General features: G+C 39.1%; 1 protein-coding gene across 1 annotated transcript; it reads left to right on the top strand.

Annotated features, from left to right (window-relative positions):
• The first annotated feature begins 1,822 nt into the window (after positions 1–1,822).
• fam102bb (family with sequence similarity 102 member Bb) lies at positions 1,823–25,614 on the top strand. Its single transcript, XM_058379101.1, has 11 exons — positions 1,823–2,206; positions 11,619–11,739; positions 11,841–11,870; positions 12,492–12,608; positions 13,945–13,991; positions 17,045–17,148; positions 18,823–18,918; positions 20,142–20,349; positions 21,008–21,144; positions 21,245–21,314; positions 23,601–25,614. The coding sequence occupies exons 1-11, from the start codon at positions 2,073–2,075 to the stop codon at positions 23,641–23,643; spliced, it is 1,107 nt and encodes a 368-aa protein (XP_058235084.1). The 5' UTR covers positions 1,823–2,072; the 3' UTR covers positions 23,644–25,614.
• The last annotated feature ends 97 nt before the right edge of the window (positions 25,615–25,711 follow it).

Genomic DNA, 25,711 nt, shown 5'->3' with positions numbered 1-25,711 from the left:
GGGGCTCGACCCCAGACGCCCGTGGTGTGTGCGCGCACGCCAGCACACGGTGTAATGAGACCCATGCGCAGGATTCAGTGAAGCACTGCTTTTATTACATTTAAGACGCGACATAGGGAAACAAACGTAACACTAGACATGGCGTGGTTAACTAAACTAAACAAAACCTAGACCTTAGCTTGGACATGGACCCTAGCAAACAAAACCAACAGAAACCACAGTACAGATAACAATCATGGACAAGGACACAAACACAAGGATCCCTATTTATAGGGGTAGACATTAGGGCTAATGGGATACAGGTGACAATCAGGATAGGAACAATAGGAAGGGCGTAACAAAAGACACACAAAGAAGCAGGCTTCCAAGGTTCACCTGCCAGCGCCCTCTCTGGGCCTGGCAGGGAACTGTCCAGCTGTTCCTGACACCCCACAACTTCAGGCCCAGTATAGAACACACACACACACACACACACACAGACACACACACACACAGAGTAAGCATCAAGTCTACACTATATGATGATGTATACATAAAATGTTTTTCCCATGTTATGAGACTAATTTAATGTAATGCTTCCAGGAATCAAAAACGAAAACAAACTGGTAAAATAAAGAAAACTGAAGAGCTGAATAAGAAGGAACATGAAAAGAAAAAGAGACAGTGGTCAGTTATTTTTTAGTGCCATGGTAAAATGGTTCATGTTTTTTTAGGCACACGTTGAAATGTTGTCCTGTTTATTCCTGTTTTAATGTTTTTCTTAATTTCTTTTTTTATTTTTGGCTTTTGTATTTTTGAAGCACTACACAATAAAACTGTTTTAAACTTGAATGCATGATTGTGTAAATATTATATTTCTTTCTGCATTATCTCAGACTAGTATACAAGTCTCAGTATAAATCTCAGACTAGTATACTTATTATCATTACCGAAATAATTAACCTCATTACAGAAACCTATTTATCATTACCGAAACAATTTAATTAATAGAAATATAGTACTTTGATTTTAAATGCATGTGCAGAATCTTAAAATGATGTTCTCTCAGGTTTTGTCACGTCATTTTGAAAAAATGTCTAGTTTCTTTGAAATATAAAGAAAAAATGGTTGTAAATTGTGGAAGGTGAGAAATCAGTCAAAATTTAAAAAACTGTTAAATTAAAAATAAATATTATTTCAGAACTTGAAGTGACTGTGCATGACTTAATAATCCATTTTTAAAACTGTGAAAATGTATTTGCTTTTCTATCAGTGTTAATTCACAGTGTTGCAGTAATGAGATTTTTTAGGATGTATTTTGGAAATTATGTTCAAAAAGGTGTTAAATGGTAAATAAAAGTTTTTAAATTAATGTTCACAAATACTCCAGACTCTGTTACTAATGTCTAAAAAAAAAAGTTAATTTAAGCATTTTTAAAATTTTCATGTTTGAAATTTTTAAAACCAAGATTTGGTGAGAATCACCCACAGACTTCCTGTCAGCTCAAACCGGCGTGGTCATTCTCCTTTGACCTTTTCATCAACAAGGTATTCCAGCCTGCAGATCCTCTACACCCAGGATGTTTTTGTTGTGCGCACCATTCTATGTAAACTCTTGAGACTGTTGTTTGTGAAAATCCCAGGAGATCAGAGTTTTTGAAATACACAGCCCAGGCCAGCTAGTGACAGAGATCAGAGTTTTTCAGTATGCTGCTGACACATTACTGCGAGATTAGACAACTGCATGAATGTGCAAGTGTACAGTTGTTCCTAATAAAGTGGACGTAAGTGTAGTCCCGCGCTGTATATTCGTAACCAGGCGGGGCGGATGACGTCACTGTGACGTTTCTCAGTCTACACAAGGCTGGAGAGAAACAGAAGGAGAGCAGCAGTCACTTTCCTCTCATAGACTTCATCTCTCTGCAGTTTCAGCAGATACTGGAGCTAATGGAGCTAATGGAGCTCCCGTGGGAACACCACCACAACGCTAACAGTGCTAGGAGAGTAAACTAGCGAGGCGGTTAGCAGCAGCTTAGCTTCACCCTCTGATACGAAAGCGTCGTGCTGCCTTTATAAGGAGGCGTCCATTAACCATGATGAAGAAAAAGAAATTCAAGTTTAAAGTGGACTTTGAGCTGGACGAGCTGTCTTCGGTGCCCTTCGTTAACGGGGTTCTGTTCTGTAAGATCCGCCTGCTGGACGGCGGCTTTTCGGAGGAATCGTCACGGTAAAGGATTCACCGTGTTTGTTTACATTCACTTATCGGATTTTCTGCACCAATAGCCTATTGAACATTATTTATTAATGTCATTCATGTGGCTGATTATTCTTATAGTTTCGTTAACTGTAATAATGTAACGCTGTGTCTGTTAGCCCTGTGAAGAAACACCCTGATTTACATTAACAGGATTCTCTTTGGTCCTGGAGGGTAACGGAGAGAATTTTCTGCCTTACATACAAAATAAAAGGCCCCTGATGTTGTGACTGATAATAAAGGCACCAGTGTTAATTGACATTCAGAGGTCCGAGGAGTCGGACAGTGTGTGATTAATAAAACTCCTACTGTGTCCACGGCGGCGTCTAAAGGCTCATTAACAAGTTGTAATGACGTAATTTCTTACTTCGGGACGTTCGACATGAGAAGTGGAAAAGAGCATGAAACCTCCACCAAAGCGTGTATTTTGTTTGCTCTGTCCTATTGTAAAGCTAATTTAAGCACACTTTTACTATTCCAGGCCTGGTTGCCTATTTGTTCTTTTCTATTATAGCGATTTTCAAACATTCTTGCAATTTTTTGGCTGAAATTGCAGCACGGTATATAAATAGCGCGTAGCTTAGCAACAGGCTAACCGGTTAACGTTAGTGATTAATGTTCATGATTGCTTTCTCAAAACAATGATTAATATATTCATTGTTACAGACTTTACTAAGTGCATTGTATATTAACTGATCTAAAGCCAATGCTGCTATAAACTCATTTAAAGCAGAGAAGGGGAACTTGTTGCTGCCATGTTGATTTGACGTCACTCCGTAACTGGTAGTTGAGAAGACCATCTCAGGGTGATGAGGTGAAAATTTAAGATGAGGAGGTTTTCTGTCGTTTCCACCGGTTGTAGGCGGCTTCACCGTGAACACAGCATCATACAGTATACTCATATAATAAGGCTCTCTCTAACCCCTCTCTCGGGGTTATGTGTGTTATTGTCATCTCAAATGACCACAGTATTTACATAAACCATTCCTTTACATGAATCATATGAGTAACAAGGGGAAGCTGTAAGAATGGCTTTTTGTGATGAACAGCTGTGGCTGTTATGGGTGTAAATCTGACTTTTAACATAAATCTATAGCTTTAGTACTAGTTATCAGCTACCAGAGCTGTGGATACTACAGTTTCTACAGGCTCCATTTTTAAAGCCACAACTTTGTTGCATGTTTCAGTATTGTTTTTTTATGTATTTGGTCATTTTGTAGGCTGCCACAAATGTTCAAATCTCAATTTTCTTAAAACTGTTAAATTTGATGGGTATCAAAAATGACTGCGATGACAATTTCTGAATGATCCGTCACCTCTGCACTGGCTGGGTGGCAGAGTGATGCAGTGGGAGGCACTGCTGCATCATGGATGTACTTTACATTGCATACACACTTGGCCACTAATACTGTAGTAATAAATATGTGTGTAAAACTGTTCGTGGCAATTGCAGTCTGAAATCATCTTCATGGTTTCTAGGTCAAGTTTTAGGTACACATCTAGTGCTAAGGGTTATTTTTAGGAAAGATTCCGTTGCTTCTTGTATTTCTGGTTGAAGAAACATGTAAGTGTTCAAGTACATGTTGATTTTGATGATGAAATTAGTTCTCTGTCTCAAAGGGCAGTAAAATATTTTAATTGCTGATCTATGTGGTGTATTAAAATATCAGGCAAAAAATTCTGACATTAAATTTAAAGCCTGATAATTTCATAAAAGTCCTTATTCCTACGTACTGAGTGTGTGCATGTTTCTGTGGAGGTATTATATTCCTAGTTAATTTTGCTACTGTGTTAAATAAGAATCTTGGACTATTTTTGTTCATCTTCTATGAGGCTGAAGAGGTGTGTTGATCTAGCAGCTCTAAGAGATTTTCTATAGCTCAGGAGGCTTTCCTTCCATGCTGTTTGTGTGATCATTATACTTAGGTGGCAGTTGTTTCTTTTAATTTTTTCAAGTGGAGCTACATTTTTAGTGTCGCAGAAGATTTCAGTGTTTTTATTTTGTTAGCAAAGCAATCCAAAAGGTAGACAAGAACAGTTACTGACTCCTATGCATGAGTGTATGTTAATAATATGGGTTTGGAAGTGTGGCCCAGTTCTCAGACTATGATGACTGTCATATTTCCTGTTTCTGTCTTCATCAGACTTTCAGTATGGTTAAGATACTGAAATTGATTCTATTGGCTAAGAAGTCTCATGCCAAGTTAGATTTCATCATGGTAACAGCGATAAGAACAATACGCTTAACCTTCAGAGAACAACAGAGAAGAATGCTTCTTTTCTTTTGTGTTCATTTCTGCAAATTTCACACACTCGCATAATGTTCTCTCATTTGTCATGGCGTACTCAGTATACAGTAATAAACAATATCAAGCATGCTTTATCCTGTTGTTTTTATACATGCAAACATCGAGCAGTGCTTTGGAACAAAAAGCTGTGACACATCAACATGTTAAGCAGAGCACATCATGGTCTGTCAAATTATAAATACCATTCTCACAATACCTCATAGGCATAATGCCAGGTGGAAGAAAGCTGTCAAAGGAGCAAAAAGAAACTAACAATGTTTTGTAATAGTCACAATATATTGTGTATAATGTAACCTTTACACAAGAAACAATTAAAACCCATCTAGAACCATACTGCCACCCTTTGAACAGTGACCTATGAACAGATGTGATATGCAGTTTGAAAGTGTTCTCTTTCCAAAAAGGTAGCAGGCATAAGGGGGCGCTACTGAGCAGCCACTGGAGTAAGACGTGTGATTTGACACTCCTGCAGAGTCCATGTTAACTGTTATTTTATAGCGCAAAATAGACTATTATTTAGACTATTTTTTGACATCATATTTACCCCTAGTGTATTTTGTCAAAGCTTTTTTCACCACCTGGACATATTATCATGGCTGATAAAACCACTAAAACCCGTGCCACAACGACCCAGCAACTGAGGTCTGCTTCACAGGTACCGACCCCAGACACAGGGGCTTCGTCTTTGACATTGCGGAGATCTTTAAAACCGAACCTCGAGCGGCACTGTGTGATGATTTGTCCACAATTAGAGCTGACCTACAATCAGTAAAAACACAACTGGTAAATGATAAGGCCGCTTCAGACGCCGAGTTGGCTGCACTCAGAGGTACAGTGGGGGAAATGGGGACTCTCTCTGTCTGTACTCAGTTTGTTTTTTTGGAAAATAAGTGTGAAGACCTCAAATCTTGGTCAAGATGGAATAACATCAGGATAGTCAGGGTTCCTGAGGATACCGTCATCAACACTACAGTTGTGGCTACACTGCTTAAGGAAGCTTTTAAACTGGACGAAATGCCACTGTTAGACCGAACGCATAGAACCTCTCATCCGAAGCCAAAACACGGTGGGCGACCACGCACCGTTTTAACCAGGTTTTATTATTATAGCGACTGTGAGAATGTTCTACGGCATGCAAGAGAGAGTCGACAGGTTGCTGTCGGAGAAATGAAGATCTCCGTTTTCCCCGATCATACTGCCAAGGTGGCCCAGGCTCGAGCAGCCATTAATGAGGTCAGGAGTCAGTTGCGCTGCATGGAAGGGGTTCGTTATGGTCTTTTCTTCCTGGCACGCCTTCGTATCAGTTATAAGGGTGTGGAAAAAGACTTTTTTCTGCAGAAGAGGCCAAGGAGTATATAAAAACAATGAACATGGGGTAGTGTTTTTACCCAGTGTTAACACAGGGTGAAATAAAACAAATGTGATAAGCTTATGTTTTGCAGTAATATCATAATATCAATTTTCTCCCTCTTCCTGTTACATAATGCGGTATATCATTATTGGAAGTGCCTACTGTTTAGTATTAAGACTCTGTGGGAGTCATGTCAGGTTCAGGTTAAGCTCAGGTTATTCTCAGAGTTGAGGTCACAGTTTTGTGGCAGCAATGTTTTTTCCCTCTCTCTTTTCTTTTTTTTTCCTCTTCTCTTTGTGGGTGTGTATATGTTCATGGGTCTGTGTGTGTTTGGGGGGAGGGGGTCCTGGCCATGTGGAAGTATTTATTTGTTCTTAAATTCACTTATACTTAATTGTGTTCTGTGAAGTTGAATTCCAGCATTCCTGGTGTAGGCACATCTGTTCGTTTCATTAGTTGGAATATACAGTATCTCACAAAAGTGAGTACACCCCTGACATTTTTGTAAATATTTTATTATATCTTTTCATGTGACAACACTGAAGAAATGACCCTCTGCTCCAATGTACAGTAGTGAGTGTCCAGCCTGTATAACAGTGTAAATTTACTGTCCCCTCAAAATAACTCAAAACACAGACATTAATGTCTAAACCATTGGCAACAAAAGTGACTACACCCCTAAGTGGAAATGTCCAAATTGGGCCCAAAGTGTCAATATTTTGTGTGGCCACCATTATTTTCCAGCACTGCCTTAACCCTCTTGGGCATGGAGTTCACCAGAGCTTCACAGGTTGCCACTGGAGTCCTCTTCCACTCCTCCATGATGACATCGCAGAGCTGGTGGATGTTAGAGACCTTGCTCTCCCCCACCTTAGGGTTTAGGTCTGGAGACATGCTTGGCCAGTCCATCACCTTTACCCTCATTCATGGTTCCCTCAATGAACTGTAGCTCCCCAGTGCCAGCAGCACTCATGCAGGCCCAGACCATGACACTCCCACCACCATGCTTGACTGTAGGTAAGACACACTTGTCTTTGTACTCCTCACCTGGTTGACACCACACACGCTTGACACCATCTGAACCAAATAAGTTTATCCTGGTCTCATCGGGCCACAGGACATGGTTCCAGTAATCCATGTCTGCTTGTCTTCAGTAAACTGTATGTGGGCTTTCTTGTGCATCATCTTTAGTAGAGGCTTCCTTCTGAGATGACAGCCATGCAGACCAATTTAATAGAGTGCGCAGCGTATGGTCTGAGCACTGACCGGCTGACCCCCCACCCCTTCAACCTCTGCAGCAATTCTGGCAGGACTCGTCTATTTCCCAAAGACGACCTCCGAATATGACGCTGAGCATGTGCACTCAACTTCTTTGGTGGACCATGGTGAGGCCTGTTCTGAGTGGAACCTGTCCTGTAAAACCACTGTATGGTCTTGCCCTCCATGCTGCAGCTCAGTTTCAGGGTCTTGGCAATCTTCTTATAGCCTAGGCCATCTTTATGTAGAGCAACAAATCTTTTTTTCAGATCCTCAGAGAGTTCTTTGCCATGAGGTGCCATGTTGAACTTCCAGTGACCAGTATGAGAGAGTGCTCTCCATTCACACCTGAGACCTTGTAACACTAACGAGTCACATGACACCGGGGAGGGTAAATGGCTAATTGGGCCCAATTTGGACATTTCCACTTAGGGGTGTAGTCACTTTTGTTGCCAATGGTTTAGACATTAATGGCTGTGTGTTGAGTTATTTTGAGGGGACAGCAAATTTACACTGTTATACAGGCTGGACACTCACTACTGTACATTGGAACAGAGGGTCATTTCTTCAGTGTTGTCACATGAAAAGATATAATAAAATATTTACAAAAATGTCAGGGGTGTACTCACTTGTGAGATACTGTATGTGGCATGAGCATCTAAATGTGGTCAAGTTTTTAGCCATTTGAAACGGCTTAAGATTCTCTCAGGTCCATCAGTCATACTCAAGAATAGATTATTTTTTCATAGATAACAGCTTGATCTTGTCTGTTGCTGCTGTTGATTACTCAAATGTTTTAATATCAGACCATGCACCACTATTTCTGGATATTCAGTTGTCCACACACAGATCTACTCCCCCTCTTTGGAGATTTAATTCTCTATTGTTGGTAGATAACAAATTTTGTGAATTTCTGTCTAATTCTATTGATGAGTTTCTCCTTTTTAATCAGAACAAATTCACATCATCTTCTTTACTTTGGGAGTCACTGAAGGCTTTCCTCAGAGGGCAGATTATTTCATACTCTTCTCATTGTAATAAAAAACATAAGGCCAGGCTTACAGAACTACTGCTATTGGTATCCTTGACCAAGAGTGTGCATCCAATCCCTCCCCAGAACTGTTTAAGAAACATATTAACCTCAAGACAGAATTTGATCTCATCTCCACTAAGGACGTAGAGTGACTGTTATTGCAGACACGTGGCACTTACTATGAACATTGGGATAAGGCGAATCGACTATTGACTCACCAACTGAAACATCAATCTGCCTCACGGTTGATACCTAAAATTAATAATCATGTTAATGTAGTTTTTACAGACCCGATAGAAATTAATGCTATGATCAAATCATTTTATGCTTCTTTGTATAAATCTGAATTTCTGGCCAATACTACTTCTGTTCTGAATAGTATAGAATTCTGAGTTTCTGGACAACCTTGAAAACCCTACCACTGATTCTGACCATGTACAAGAACTAGATGCCCCGCTCTCCATTGAAGAAATAAAATTCTCAGTGAAAGCGATGCAGTCCAGTAAAGCCCCGGGACCTGATGGGTATCCTATATTTAAAAAATGTATTGATAAATTGGTACCTCTAATTCTGTTGATGGAAAATGGTTTGCTTCCACCTACTCTAACCCAAGCTTCGATAGCTCTTCTTTTGAAGAGTGACAAAGATCCAACTTTATGTGGTTCCTATTGGCCCCTATCTTTGTTAAATGCTGGTGTAAAAGTTCTGGCAAAAACTATAGCTCTGCATCTAGAGAGAGTGTTGCCCAGCATTATTTCCGAGGAGCAAAACAGTTTTATCAAGGGACGTCAATTATTATTTTTATGCTCGTACTCTTTTAAATAATATTCATTCGGCACATTCCGAGAAGGTACCCGAGATTGTGATCTCGGTGGATGCTGAAAAAGCATTTGATAGGGTAGAGTGGGAGTATTTATTTGCTGTATTAAAAAAAAAATGGTTTTGGTAATTATTAGCTGGGTGAAATGACTTTATACATCACCTCAATCCAGCATTCAAACAAACAATGTGCATTCTGAGTATTTTCCATTGGAACATGGGACACGTCACTGCTGCCTTCTGTCTGCATCTCTATTTGCCTTGGCCATTGAACCATTGGCCATTTTGTTGCGAACTTCTACTTTGTTTAAGGGTGTCATTAGGAATGGTGTGGAACACCGACTATCGTTGTATGCAGACGATTTATTGCTCTATGTATCTGATCCTGTATCTGGCCTGCCCGGTATCTTATCCACTCTTGATACATTCAGCTCCTTTTCTGGATATAAATTAAACTTTCAGAAGAGTGAATGTTATCGAATCAACACAACTGCTTTGCAACTTAAGCACCTGGATATGGCCTTCTATATCACTCCCGCTGGATTTAGGTACCTTGGTATAATGTGACGCGTACATTCGCAAGTCTTTTTTCTCCAAACGTTTCTCCTCTTTGAACTAAAATGAAGCTTGATCTTCAGAGATGGAATAGTCTGCCTTTGTCTCTGATTGGGAAGATTAATGCTATTAAAATGAATGTTCTGCCTAAATTCCTCTTTTTATTTCTAACAATCTTACCTAAGTACTTCTTTGACTCATTAGATAAACTGATTAATATTTTGTTTGGTCTGGTGGATCTCCCAGGGTGGGTAGTCTCTTCAGAGATGGAAGTCCAGCGGTGGTCTGGTGCTACCAAATTTTCAGTTTTATTACTGGACAGCACACATTCATACCTCATTTACCTCATTTCAGTCACCTCATTTAGCATGGTGTAAGTTAGAAGCCCTGTCATGTTCTGCCTCATCCTCTATATCTGCTCTTAGATATTCTTCTCTTCCAATTAAAATTTCTTCGTAAGTTAAAAATGATGATGTATTTAACACTTTAAAAATCTGCTATCAGTTTAGGAAACGTTTCAAGTTTGTAAATGCTTCTCCTTTAGGTCCATTATGTAACAACCATCTTTTTCCTCCTTCTTGTCTGGATTCTTTTTTTTCAGTGTGGTATAGCAAAGGTATACACTGTTTTCTTGACTTGTGTCCAGAGGGATTTTTTAACAGTTTTGCTAATTCTGTATGGGCTGCCCACCAACCACCTCTTTAGATTTTTTCAAGTTAGGCATTTCGTCCGAAAATGTTTTCCTGCCTTTCCCTCATGTCCTCCTCTCCAACAGTGGGAAAGTTTGCTTACTTTCAAATCACAAAAAAGGTGCTGTTTGAGGTAAGATAGGAAAGATTAATAGATTGATAAAAATACAATACAACAGTAGTGTTGTTGGAAATAAAGTCAGAAACAATTAATTGTAAAGTATTGACTACGTAAGGCCCAGTTGTCATGTTTTTTTTGTTCAGTTCTTTGTGTTTTCATGTCTTGTTCGAATACCTGAGGAAGATCAGTTTGATGAAGGCTGTTGTAATATTTTGATGCTCCTCCATGTTTGCAGTATTTAATAAGGAAAGGTTAAATATTTTTTCAAATCAAATATAATTAGTGTGTGGTTTGTCTGACTACGAACACAAAACCACACCAACAAACACACCTCCTCTTGCATCTTATGAGTTTCTTGTTATTTAGTAGTACATGTGTAGAGCTTGTTTTCTCCTTGTTCCTTATTCTGTTCATGTTCTCCAGATCAGGGGAGTCATAGGGCCCTCAATGAGAAGTGTAGCAGCAATATTAAGTGAAACATAGCAGCAGTCAAAGAGTTTCATATTAGTACATTTGTAAATTAGCATTAAAAAGTGCAGGCATGTGCAGTGCAGCACAGTGGTGTTTTTTATTATTATTGTTTTTTATTTCTTGGATTATTCAAAATGAGATGGTCAGTATGCTCTCTGTTGTCTCCCTGTAGGAGGTGAGCACAATTTTTCTTCACCTGAATTGTATGCTACTGTGCCCCCATCTTTGTTAATGGTTTTATTGGATCATTAAACCACCTAAGTTGACATTTTCAAGCTGCCATTAAATTTCATGATCGCTTGATCAGCTCTTCTTCAGTATATGTAAGCGAGACTCGGCCTACAACGTTCTGATCCTCTGGCCATCTGCTGTAGCCGATCTTGAGCTGCTCTCTGAATTATTAAATCGCATGATAGCTCCAGAACATCTTCATAAAGAAATAAAGATCTTGCTGTTGGTACGGCCATTGGCTCCATACTTTATTAAATTGTCTTAATTCATCTTTTTCATGACAAGGTTGGGATCACTGAAACTGTCTCTAATCAAAATGTCATTTGCATTTATTTAGAAGTCACATTAAACTCTCCCCAGGACCTAATTAAAGCACAAGACTCTACTAAACTGTGTGACACAAATCATATCATCTCACTAAATGTGTGTTGGTTCAGCCTGTGTGTATCTTTGTATGGTATGAGAACCATAATCCAGGTGTGTGTTGCCTTTTCTTTGAAGCGGCTCATGTCTGACAATAGTGTGTGTGTGTGTGTGTGTGTTTTCTAGAGAAATGGTCCAGGCAAACTGTGTGCGCTGGAGAACCAGTTTCTCGTTTCTATGTAAAATGAGCGCCAGTGCTGGAACAGGAGTTCTTGATCCTTGCATATGCCGTGTTTCTGTCAGAAAGGTAGAATTGCACTCTAACACAAACAAACCTAACAGCTAAAGGTTAAAGATTAAAAACTGGAATGATAAAAATGTTTAATTAAATGACTTCTTGCCTTACAGGAACTGAAAGGTGGGAAGACTTATGCAAAGGTAAATGACATGAACTGTAATGCAGCATTCATGCTAGTGGTGGGGTTGATTTGGGGACATCAAATCATCATATCATCTTTTCTTTATAACAGCAACCCAAATCAGCCAAACATATGTCAACACTCCAGTGCAACAAGTCATGCAGATCCAGGAACCGAAAGCTATTCAGCCACACAGTGCTAAATGTGTTGAAAAGATCTTCAGTAATTAGGATCATTTATTAAATTTCTAAGAGTTTTAGTTTTAAGTTTACAATATCACATGTATATCACACTGTACAATGAAATGAGATTTGAGAAAATCTCCACAGGCCATTTTATTATACTCATTCATTTAAGCCAGTAAGGAGGCTTTTCTACCCACAGAACAGCTCCAGAGAAACACTGGATACAGCTGTTCCTATTAAAACGCCCATTGAGTGTACATACTGCAGGTATACTTATTTAAACCTGTAGCCCATTCAAACAATAAAAAGATAGCATTGCTAGATTTGCCAAATATGGCAGGGACAAAACTGCCTAATACCAGAGCAGTGCCACAACATCCACACAGTCCTATTATTTGGATCTGCATTTCAAAAAGTTATTCTAAACCAGCTCTTTTATTGTTGTATGATCTCAGCTGGGCTTTGCTGATCTGAACCTGGCTGAGTTTGCAGGATCTGGGAGCACCACACGCCGCTGTTTACTGGAGGGCTATGACACCAAGAATACCAGGCAGGACAATTCCATTTTGAAGGTATAGCCCACAAAAACATTTATATGGATTTGTTTTTTAATTTTGTTTCAATCATTATGCATGCAGTCATTATGTTTCCAACTAGAGCAGTGCGAAAGACAAACATTAATATACATTATCACAGGTTTCCAAATAAATCTATTATTATTATTATTATTAGAGTTTCATGCAGCAGTATCTCTACTTTGTTGGCAATAAAGTCCGTCTTCCTAAACAAACAGTCGCAAAATAAGAAGTTGTTTAGCACACAACTAGTAACTAGTGGGAAAGTATTCACATCTCTTCTGTGTATGTCTATGACTGTGTTATGGATTTAATTTCACCTTGATCACATGTACTATTTTTGCCACGTTTTATAAAATCCACATACAATAATTTTGTATACTATAATGACTGTTTTTTTTTTTTTTTTTTTTTTAATAACTTTGTTTATTTTTGAAAGTATTTTAATAACTAAAAACTAAAATCTCTCCTGTAGATAATTAATCAGAGCTTTGGCTAAAGTATCCCAAAATGAGTTCAGGTTCATCCTGTTTGTGGTAGGGACTTTAAAGCTCTGAGGAAAAATCTTCTTTGGTTGAGACAGAAAGGCAACTTTTTTGGGATGCAAACTCAATAAAGGACTTAATCAGAGGAAGAGAGTATGGTTTTAGACTGGAGTCAATCAGCAGACCTTAACCCCAACTGAGCAACATTTCACCTCCTGAAGAGAAGACTGGGCAAATTTTATGCAGTTTATGAAGAAAAGGATATTCAATCAAATATTAAGTGTTGTTTAATTTATGTTAAACACTATCTGTTCCTATACTTTTGCTCCAAAGCTGTCATGTTGAAGTTGTTTAACACATTTATATGTAAATATCAGGACATGAAAGCTGGAATTTCAATCTAATGTCTTAATTCCGAATGCCTTCGGTGTGTAACAAAAACACTTAGACTTACTGTTCTGATACTTTTGTAGGTCAAATAAAGAGGTCAGTTAAGAATAGTTGATCAGAATTCAGACAACCTCAGTCTTGGGCAACAACACACTGTTTGGCCACTTTACTTAAACATTATTTACACAATACCTACCTATTCATATGATAAAATATTTAGCTTTAGATTTTTATCTTGATTTTGTTTATTTTAATTGAACAAACCTCTGCAAAGTGCAGTGCTAACATAGATGCAGTAATTAATGACAGAGTAGTACATAATAGGTGTAATTTATCTCATTTATTTACAGAAATTACTCTTTTTGTTTCATGAGTTTTGAAGTCATGAGTAATTTTAAAAACATAAAATGCTTAGAATTTTTCTCTAAATTGTTTTTGTGTGCTTCTTTACTGTTCAGGTGATCATCTGTACTCACCTTATGTCTGGAGATCCTTGTTTCAAAACGTGAGTGTTTTTGCAAACCTAGACCGGGTTTCTTTGAGTTTTAGTTTGTTGATTGTCTTTAACTACATTGCTGTATTTTTGTCACGGTATGGATATGAATAAAAAACAGTCAGGTTTTGAAAGATACAAGACGAAATGTAAGTTACATTTTTGGGACAGTCTTTTTAAAATACACAAAATCTCATTTCATTTATTATACTATACTCCTTTGGAATTATTACTAAAAGGAAGAGATTTCTTGTGAGCTGATTTCTTGTGAGCTTTAAATAATAAATAAGATCATTCAGTTGATTAGGGAAAGAAGTGCTTCCTCCCAGCAGCTTTACAGAGAAATGTCTGCCTACGCAAACCCAACAACTCTTCTAAGACCATTGCTGTGTCAAACAAAACATTTCCCAAAGAAGCCACTGTAATGTGAAGCCACTGTGTAATGGTTTGAATTTAATGAACTGTTGTAGAATTGGAACTTTCTTTGTTTAACAGTCAGTAAAGCCACAGGAGCTGGGTTGTATTTGGGGGTATATTGACTACTTTTTTGTTTTTAGGTGAATTGAAACATTAATTTTTTTTTACATAATGGAGCAATGATGAGAATGTGTTTCTGGTGCACCCACTTGTAAGGGTTGCCTGAATTTAGTCTGGTGTCTTCATTACTGCTGCCCCATATACAGTGCTCTATATAAATCAGACTATAAATAGCGAGATGAAGAAATGACTTCATACAGGACAGTTCGTAATTTGGGTGTTCACATGATGTCTTCCCAGATGAACGGAATTCATGCACTGTAGGACCAGACATATAAGCAGATTTAGATGTAAAAGTCAGAAGCTATTATCTTTATATATTACTGTAATTTAAATCTCTTGTCCCAGAATTTACATTTGAGTTTTAGAATCTCTGAGAGGTTGAAAGGTCACACTGTATTACTATTAGAAATTTCACAGTAAACTCGTCTGTGTTTGTATAGATTCGTTTGTATAGATTTGTTATGTATTGGTAATTATGAAGGTTAAAATGTATGCACACAGAACTAAACATAAAATTCCACACATGCAGTTTTATTTAACTCAGGGTTTCCTAAATTTTTTGGGCAAATAACCCAAAATGGACAAAAAGTTGCAGTACTTTAGTAACATACATACACTATATTGCCAAGAGTATTCGCTCACCCATCCAAATAATCAGAATCAGGTGTTCCAATCACTTCCATGGCCACAGGTGTATAAAATCAAGCACCTAGGCATGCAGACTGTTTTTACAAACATTTGTGAAAGAATGGGTCGCTCTCAGGAGCTCAGTGAATTCCAGCGTGGAACTGTGATAGGATGCCACCTGTGCAACAAATCCAGTCGTGAAATTTCCTCGCTCCTAAATATTCCACAGTCAACTGTCAGCTGTATTATAAGAACGTGGAAGTGTTTGGGAACGACAGCAACTCAGCCACGAAGTGGTAGGCCACGTAAACTGACGGAGCGGGGTCAGCGGATGCTGAGGCGCATAGTGCGAAGAGGTCGCCAACTTTCTGCAGAGTCAATCGCTACAGACCTCCAAACTTCATGTGGCCTTCAGATTAACTCAAGAACAGCGCGCAGAGAGCTTCATGGAATGGGTTTCCATGGCCGAGCAGCTGCATCCAAGCCATACATCACCAAGTGCAATGCAAAGCGTCGGATGCAGTGATGTAAAGCACGCCGCCACTGGACTCTAGAGCAGTGGAGACGCGTTCTCTGGAGTGACGAATCGCGCTTCTCCATCTGGCAATCTGATGGACGAGTCTGGGTTTGGCGGTCGCCAGGAGAACGGTACTTGTCTGACTGCATTGTGCCAAGTGTAAAGTTTGGTGGAGGGGGGATTATGGTGTGGGGTTGTTTTTCAGGAGCTGGGCTTGGCCCCTTAGTTCCAGTGAAAGGAACTCTGAATGCTTCAGCATACCAAGACATTTTGGACAATTCCATGCTCCCAACTTTGTGGGAACAGTTTGGAGCTGGCCCCTTCCTCTTCCAACATGACTGTGCACCAGTGACCAAAGCAAGGTCCATAAAGACATGGATGACAGAGTCTGGTGTGGATGAACTTGACTGGCCTGCACAGAGTCCTGACCTCAACCCGATAGAACACCTTTGGGATGAACTAGAGCGGAGACATAAACACACTCCTAAACCTTGTGTTCAGCCTTCCCAGAAGAGTTGAAGCTGTTATAGCTGCAAAGGGTGGACCGACGTCATATTGAACCCTATGGATTAGGAATGGGATGTCACTTAAGTTCATATGCGAGTCAAGGCAGGTGAGCGAATACTTTTGGCAATATAGTGTATGTGTAACATAAGTGACTAAATAAAATTGGGAATATTACTTGCACTGACTTACCAGACTAGTGGGAAGTGTTGTGGTGTTCGTTGGCTGTGGTGGTGTGATATGACCCAAAGTGAATCAGAGCAGCCTGGTTTATGCTTGTCTACAGAAGCAGTGGTATGGGAATGAAATTATTGTTCACACACTTGAACACAGCAATCTTATTTACATCCGGAAGATATAAAAACAACATCCACTAGACGACATGTAAGAGCTGGAACATTCTTGTATTTCAGATTACCAGGTTCAACTGGAAAAGGTTTAGTAATTTTATGCACAGATACTTTAGACACATTGACCAGCTCTGTTATTTCTTAAAACTTACCACACTCTTCACAATCTTTGTTATGGGCTGCATCTCAAATCTAAACTTACACTCAGAAATATTTAACAATCTAGAAAATCCAGAAGATATTTACAGGTATTACAACAGAGCTTCCTGTAGGTTTGAAAGTAACATGACAAATTGTTAAAATTCTAACGCTAACAGTAATAAAATAAATCAGTGTTTGTACTCAGTAATGGCCTTTAATAATACACAAGTATGCAATCTGACACTGTGCACCAGTTTGCAGTAGGTAGATGAATCAGGAGATTTGTTACACTAATGCATGCCGCATGGCAGGATAGTTATAAATACTAAAATAGCATGTGTTTAACATGTTGTAGATTCTTAACATGTCCTCTGTCTCCATACAAGACCTCCATCCACAGCTACAGTGATTGGGATCCAGGGGGATGGAGAGAGTCTGCTGGAAGAGCGAAGAGGTGGAGACACCCAGAAACCCTTTCTGGGGCTCTCGGGTATGTTGATTCTTCTGCTTGATAAGTAAAGTTGAATTGTGACTGGCACATGCAAAGAGCATTTGCCCTGTTTGAATCACAACAATGCAACAACCCTGTATGGCAGGGAGTCAAAGTGGCTTCATGTGCAGTGTCTGAGAGCTGAGAGTTGTCCAGGGGAATCACGGGATCTTGATGTCTGAATTCAACTCCAGAGCAGCTCAGTTTAGCTGGAATTTAGTTTCAGCTTCTATACATGATGAGATGTCTGCCAGACATGCTGTGATCCATGTAGAAACAGCTCAGGGTTGGTAGGTGTTGCCAGTGAGCTTTAGAGACGTACTGTTTAAGGTGAACATTTTGTCATCTCTTCAGTGGTAATTTGTTGTCCAATCAAAGGTTTCCCGACGTTCTTTTTTTTGTTGTTGTATGAGCCAGTAACAACTCGGACTTTATCTGTGACATTTCCAAGACACAAACAAATTGCTTTCACAGCGGGGAAAGTCAGTCAGTAAACTGCAAGCGAGGCATTTTTTAAAATATTTATATCACAGCACCTGACACCCTCTGCTAATGAGCGCACACAAAAGGAAGCTAAAGTGACGCTCAGATTGGATCAGTCGGATCCATGATGCACCATGAAAAACAGCACTTGACATAAAATATCATTAAACTATGAAATTTGAAAGTAGCTGCAGTTTAGTAAACGTTTCTTTTATCTTGCAGTTGTCCAGACCTTTCAAAGACACCTTATAGCAAACCAGGCAGGCAAGTTAGTTTCTGAGCTAGTAAAGTTTACCAGTGTAACTGGTTATAAAATAGCAGAAATGTGGGAGGAAAGCCAGGAGCAGGAAAGACTGGCGAAAAAGATTCCTGCAGCCAAACGGCGCAAACTATTTCTGATATTAATTTGAAGTTTTAATACTTGCAAACAAACAAAAGAAACAGAATTGCCCATAAAGAATTGTTCCAAAATCACTTTACTACATAAACTACAATATTAGAAACAAATTTCAACTGCTGATTCCATAAATATATTTTTAAAAAGAATTGAATGAGTATTAATGGGTATTTGTATAATTAGGTTAGATATTTCCCTCCTTTTTACAAGCTGCTTTAGCCAGGCCAGTCCTCAGCACTCATCCATCCTTCAGTCGAGCTTATTTCAGCTTAGTTGGGATGTTAAAGTATCAATTAATTGAAACATTCATGTGTTTAGAGAGTATGCTTTGAAAACTAATTACCCCTTTAAAAAAATAAAAAATCTAAACTCATTCTTTATGTACAGGGGACTGTTCACTGCAGCACACAGGAATTGGTTTTGAAATGCAAATAGTGTTCTAATATTTACACCTTAGACCTAGCATTATACTATTACTATATGCATTTGCTGCTTCATCCTTTAAAAACATATCTTTAAGGAAGGGAAAAAAAGATGTATTTAACTTAGTGTTCTGATTGAGAGTGATGAACAATCAGTATATGGAGGAATGAGTTATGTGTTTGTTCCGGCTCTTCTCCCACAAGGGGCTACTCACATTATAGCTCAGCCTAATGAAGTCTGTCATGTTTAACACTATTAATCCTGTCAGCTGGAATGGCACTGAAAAGAATTCAGCATTGTATTCACAGTATGGACATGTATACCATAGTGTACAGTGTTTCTTGTCTAATAAAAGTCCCTTTTGTCTACAGAAACCACAGGCAAGGGTGGCTCTCTGCCAGAGGAGCTGGGGGTGGGTGGTCATTCCCGAACCTCCAGCTATGCTAGTCAGCAGTCTAAAGTATCAGGTGCGTGCTCTGTCCTGTTTCTGTTCTTTCTCCTGACTGGTTTCTGAGTTTGGAATTGAGTCAATGCTTTTAAACATCTGTTTTAATGTGTGTTGTCTTATTTACACTTGATGGATTCTTGTCTGTCTTTATGATGTCTCAGCTTCTGTCATCACTAATACCATTCTGAAATGTACTTAAACTGTAGGTGGTAAGATCAGATCAAATGTCCCTGATTATGCAGTTGATTTGATAACACAGTCTGCTGTGGTGCTTACTGGCAAGAGAAAGCCTCTGTATAGTTGAATGTATTAGATTAGATAGATTTCTTATTTTAGAATCAGTCAGCTGTAACAAAGCAGAAATAAAGCATCCTCTTTCCTGAAGTATGCTTATAGATTGTAACATTTCGAAGCCATGGAAGTGGCTTTGGACTGCAATTTCTTTGAACAATTCTCCAGTCTCCACCAGTGAACAGTTCCTGACTGCAATAAGACAGAATTCATGTTTAAACTAAAATGAATTTCCTGGTTACACAAATGCGCTGTTTGACCCTATGGTACTCAGTTATAGAAAGGAAATGATTTATAATCACACTCATTGTCACCCAGATGAGGACAGCTTTCATTCTGAGTTTGTTTCTGTCAGGATTTCTTTCTCATACTCAGTTTGCTCAATTTGCAATGGCTAGAAAATACTTCTATATTCACTGGAGGGAGGGAGGAAGGTAGATAAAAGGTCTAGGTTTGACAAAACCTTTTAATGTTTTTCCATTTATTTATTTATTTATTTATTTTTAAACAAATTGACCACTGCATACATTGGATTTATTGACCTGGCTACTTGCCGTCAGTGAGCCTGCTGCTTCTAGTAGGTTGCCATCCACTTGCCTGTTCATACTTAGGTTTTGGTCTTAGCAAAAGTGCAGATGCTCATGACCAAGTACTCGCTACAGCAATCTGAGACAGATTGGAAGGCACATTAGTGTTCTGTTAGCTATGGTGTTTGTATAGCCATGCCAACTTTCTGACATCTTTTAGCTGTTTGTTCTGCATCTTTGCTGTTCAAATCCACATGTATTAAAAAGTTGCCTTTTTAGATGTTACCTTGTGTGCAGGTCAAGTTTTACAGGTATGTCACATGTTATAATGAAAAATGCTCAAGAAACTGCAGGTGTGCAAAAGTGTGTGTGTGTGTGTGTGTGTGTGTGTGTGTGTGTGTGTGTGTTTTGTCTCTCTTTCCAGGCTATAGCACGGGTCACTCGCGCTCCTCCAGCCTATCAGAGTTCACCCATAAAAGGAACACATCAGTTGGTAGCGCATCCACAGGCATTGCTAGCATCCCTGAGCCTAGTGAGGAGAGCCTGAGCTCCACAGCACTTGCTGCTGCTACCCTCGGAGCCTGTAGCACCCTGTCATTAAATCCTGCGACACCAGAACGAACTTCTTGCAGGTCAGACAGTAATGTGCTGTCACATGAAATAGTTACACTACACAGAATAGGATTTGCAAAACCTTCAAACCTGATTTATCACTGCTGATAATCAGAAAGTCCTTCACAATCTGTTAGAAGTTACATACACACACACACACACATTACATATTTGTGTGTATATATATAAGACAGTGAAAATAACTTTAACTGCATTGGATATACTTGCTTTAAAAACTCAATTCAATTCAGCAACAATATAGTTACATTTTATTTGCCTATCAGTTTTAACTCACAAAGTAGCTTTACAAAAATATAAATTATAACTTCATAAATTTAACACTAATGAGCAAGCCAGATGCAATGATGGCAAGAAAAAACTCCCTGAGACGTTATAAGGAAGAAACCTTTAGAAGAACCAGACTTAAAAGGGAACCCATCTACATCTGGGTGCTATTATAAATTATTCCATTCTCTAACCATGTACTATATAGTCAAAAAGTGCAATTGTATAAACAGGAGCTTATGAGCAACTTAGGACGATGACCAAGGCCCCATAATTGAAAAATGTGTAATTTTGTGTCAAGATTATAGATTGTTTTCTTGTAATGCCATTCAAAGCTCAGTCTAGTGCTGATGGTTTTATAAAGTCATCATTGATTGTTTTCCTCCTCTTCAGGCACCCAATGAAGCAGGACTCGATGGAATCTCAGCTGAAACGAGTGGATGCCACTAGAGTTGATGCTGATGATGTGGTGGAGAAAATCCTACAGAGCCAAGACTTTACTCCTGGCATGTTTGACTCTAGCACTGAAGGTAACTAGCAAATTCTCACTCTGACCAGCCTGTGCAGTTTTGCTACGTCAGACCTCTTTGCTGCTGAAGAAAAGCATCAACATTTAATATTGTATTTTAGAGGAGGGTCTTCGTTTATTTGTGGGTCCTGGAGGAAGCACAGCACTTGGCAGCCATCATCTACCCGCAAGGTAAAATATAGAATTCAGAAGTGAAGTGTTTCACATATCTTTAAATGTGAGCATGCTTTAAATAGGACACAAAGCTCTAAAGAGATCATCTCTAAGATGATCTTTCATTTGTGAAAAGCAGTTACAGTGGACATAAAATGTCTGACCCACAGCCCTATTAAAATTACAGGTTTTTGTGATGTAAGAAACAGTTAACAAAGATAAATCATGGCAGATCCTTTTCCACCTTTAATGTGATATAGCAACCAACAAAATGCATCTGAAAAATAAACAGATTTTTTTAGGAAGAGCAAAAGAAATAATTGACAGTATCCTGGTTGTATTGGTAACCCGAGAGCTCTGGCTGAGCCTTTCCAGAATCTTCTAATGCCATTCCTATATTGGCTTGGATTTGTGCTTTGGTTCATTATCATGAGAAAGGTGAAATCTTCAGCTGTCTAGAAGCCTGCAGGTTTTGAACCAAAATAGTATTTGGATTTGCCTAGTGGTCCAAGTGTACCATACCATGCTTCACCCTGGGTATGATGGTCTTCAGGCAATGAGTTATTTTGTTTTTGTGCCAAATATATCTTTCAGAATTCTGCCAAAAAAAGTTATACCTTTTGTTTTATTGGACTAACATTTTGCCACATGGTCTGGGGTCATTGTATATGTAAATATGAGAATGAGAAATTGTTGTAACATGCAGGGAGTGACTAGTACTCCCAGGTATTCCTACAGCTCCTTCCATGTCCTTTTATTGTAAATTTTTCATTTTTTACTACAATGCTTGTATTTGTTTTTTCACCTGAGTTTTTTTTTTATTGCTATGTCACATTAAAGGTTGAAAAAGATCTGAAATGATGTACACTACTCACAAAAAGTTAAGGATATCGGGCTTTCGGGTGAAATTTCAGGATGCACCTAAAATGCACTATAACCTTTACAGGTGAACTTAATTTGACCTTCTCTACACTTTTGAATGCACATGTCCAACTGTTCAGTGTTTCAGTACTTTCTGCAGAACTTGCTGTTCTCTAACAAGGTGCTTAACGGCAAAATTCACAACTGGTGTTTGATCCATGAATCCACCAATAAATTTTCTGGTTCAATTAGAATTGGTATTTAAACAGTCCTCTTCATCATGCTGTTCACATTTTGACATCATGAGACCAAGACCACACCTAACAACTGATCAACAGAACCTCACCATTGTGAGGCTTCAAACAGGATGTTCTCAGAGGGAAGTGGCCACTGAGCTTAGAGTGTCACAGAGTGTCATCAGCAGGTTGCGACAGAGATACAGAGAGACTGGAAGAGTCACAGAAAGGGACAGAAAGAGTCATAGAAGTGGACGTCCTTTGACCACATCCCATGTTGATGACCGCTTCATTGTTAACAGTGCCCTGCGGAACCGGATGATGAATGCCACTCAACTCCAGGCACATTTAAGGGAGGTGAGAGGAACCCAAGTGTCATGTCAGACCATTCGAAACCATTTACATCAGTGTGGTCTGTGTGCTAGACGACCTGCAAGGGTACCTGACCACATCACCAGGCACAGGCGTCGGGCCAGGGAGCATTTACACTGGACGAGGGACCAGCGGGCCTCAGTGCTGTTCTCTGATGAAAGTCGATTCACGTTGAGCAGAAATGATGGCCGCCAACGATGTTGGAGATGTCAAGGAGTACGAAAACCATAGAAAACCTATGGGATCAGCCGAGTCGCCGTGTAGAGGCTCGTGACCCTGCACCCCAGAACCTCACTGACCTGAGGGCCGCCCTTCAAGAAGAGTGGAATGCCATGCCTCAGCAGACAATAAGTCGACTCGTGAACAGCATGAGACGTCGTTGTCAAGCTGTAATTGATGGTCAAGGGCACATGACAAATTATTGAGACGTTGACATTTTTTGTTGTGGTATACCCACCACTGTTGTTGGCTTTTGTTTCAATAAATTGTTTGAGATGAGGAAATCACCATTGCAGCTTCTACTTAAATGCCCTACTTTCATGATATAATATCACTGTAGCGTGAACTTTTTACATTTTCCATAAATTTCACCCAAAAGCCAAATATCCTTAACTTTTTGTGAGTAATGTATCTTGGTTTCTTCTTTTTACATCACAAAAACCTACAGTTTTAACAGGGGTGTGTAGACCTGGAAGTGTGGATGCAGTGAATGTGAACATGAAGCGTAATCTATGGTTAGCAGTTCTGTTAAACATGTCATGTCTGAAAGCAGGGCTGATGTAAGATACAACATTCAAGACCTTCAATTCTAATGTTTACTTTTTACATGTTGCAGGGTTGGTGCTGGTGCCTACGAACAAGTGGTGATCAAGCGCTAGTGCTGTAAGGTGCCAAGTAGAGAGGTGCCACAAACCAAAGTCATGGAGAGAGGAGAGGGGGGGTTCTTCAATCTCGCTTTTTTCCTGCAGTGTGGTTTTTTCCCCATCCATTCACTGCTGGTGGAGCTGGTGAAGATTTTCAAAGAGCAGCTTCTGCCATCATTGTGGAGGCGTTGGCTCCTCTGAGACCTGGGGTAACTTAACTTTCCAATCCCGACACTCCCTGCTTTCCTCTTTGACTTGCCTATAAAACATTCAACAAAGGAAGGAAACTGGCCTTACCTGTTGGAAGAGGAAATGATCCTCGCAGTGTTTTGCTTGGTTGGTGGTTCCAGGCTTTTGTCAGCTTTGTGGTGAGAATATTAGCTCATCATTTGGATCTTGTGTATTCAGGGGTATAGGTTCCATTATTTAAAGTTTTAATATATGGACATATTTAGGTGAGCCATGCATCAGTATATCAGTATTTGTGTGTGTGGATGGGAATTTTGGATGCAGTGTTGCAGCATTCAAAAAGGTCACCACCAATGTGTAGCACTTCCTTGTGCTGATCTTATGACACAATAAGGGGAAATTGAACAAACTAGCTGGAATTGGGCAGACAGTCTGACAGTAGAGAAGAGAATACTTACTGAACAAAGCTTCACCTTTACATTTATATAAAAGAGTAATTCGTTCTGAAAGCACTTAATATTATAATAGATAGAATAGTTGTCAGTTTTCGTATGCTGTAGTTTGTCAGATTTGGACATTAGTTTATCTTCTTAGTTTGTCAGACATGGTTTGTTTTCAGCTGCTCTGTTGTTATTGGTTGTCAGTGTGCAGTTCAGTTTAAGTCTAAATGTTTAACAATTGTTTGCACATCAGCCATTACAAGTATTGTCTCACTCCTTCAGCATAGCAACAACTGGGCCAAAGTTACTCAGACACTGCCATTTCAAAAACTGGACTGTGTATTCAAGCAGTTTGACCTTTCAGTTATAATTGTTCCATGTTCACATTATGGCTCCACTGATCCCTGAGAGCTGAGATATGACTGAGAGCCAAAGGAAAGGAATTCACAATAGTTTATTCTAGTGAATTATAGCCTTTGCAGCTGTGAAAGCAGTTTTCATTGTTTTACATTTTATTTGAGGTGCTAGAGAAATGTAGTCCGACATGACCATCTTTTACCTAACTTGTACTATGTACATTTATTGCGGTCCTCATTTTTTTTATATCAGAAATGCTACAAACTCCATACTAATGTCTATGAAATGTTTGGGCATATCAGATTCTGATGTATTGTGGCACCAAAAGAATTTTGAAATACTTGTTTGTATGTACTTATTCTGTTTTTTTTGTCTGCTGGTGTAAACATGAACCAGGTTCTCTATGGTTATATTTATGTGCCATATTAAAAGCCATATGTTTTATGAAGTGAGCCCACTTCTTGTGTATGTGTTTTGAAACAGGACTAGCCATGTAGAGCTAGATTTCAGACCTATCAAAAGCATAGGTCATGGGTACGTTCAATATCTCTTGGGTATAAATGGCTGTAATAACTGATTACATTGCATCTGTCATATCATGGCCATCATATCAGAAGCCTGGTGAAATGGATAGAGTTAAGCCAGGGCCCTACACCATTACAAAACATCAGTATTGTGTTTTATAACACGGACCAGTAGGTTTCCATAGAGCAGTGTTTCATGCAATATCTCTTTACAGTGTACAATAACAGGATCCCTAAATATCTGACTAGTTGACATTTTTTGTGTAACCTTGTGTTGTAGTAAACACCATGGTGTTTTTTTTTAAATCTCTTCTGTGAAGCTTTTGCTCCTTGTACTATACTACTGTACGTGTCATGATGTAACGGTGACGATGCTTTTTACTGTTCTGCATTGCTATTGTGATCTTCAGCTCCTTTTAACCAATGCTGATCATGTGTACCGCACACTGTTAAATAAACACAGTACAAAACCTTGACAGCAAGATCTCAGCGTCAATTTTTAAAACAAAAATGTTTACCTGAAAAATCTCTCTCTCTCTCTCTCTCATAATTACCATATATCATTAGTGTCTT

The sequence above is a fragment of the Hemibagrus wyckioides genome, linkage group LG25, assembly GCF_019097595.1.
Source record: "Hemibagrus wyckioides isolate EC202008001 linkage group LG25, SWU_Hwy_1.0, whole genome shotgun sequence".
Classification (NCBI taxonomy): Eukaryota; Metazoa; Chordata; class Actinopteri; order Siluriformes; family Bagridae; genus Hemibagrus; species Hemibagrus wyckioides.
The sequence above is the reverse complement of the archived record's forward strand: the minus strand, read 5'-3'. Positions and strand labels throughout refer to the sequence as shown.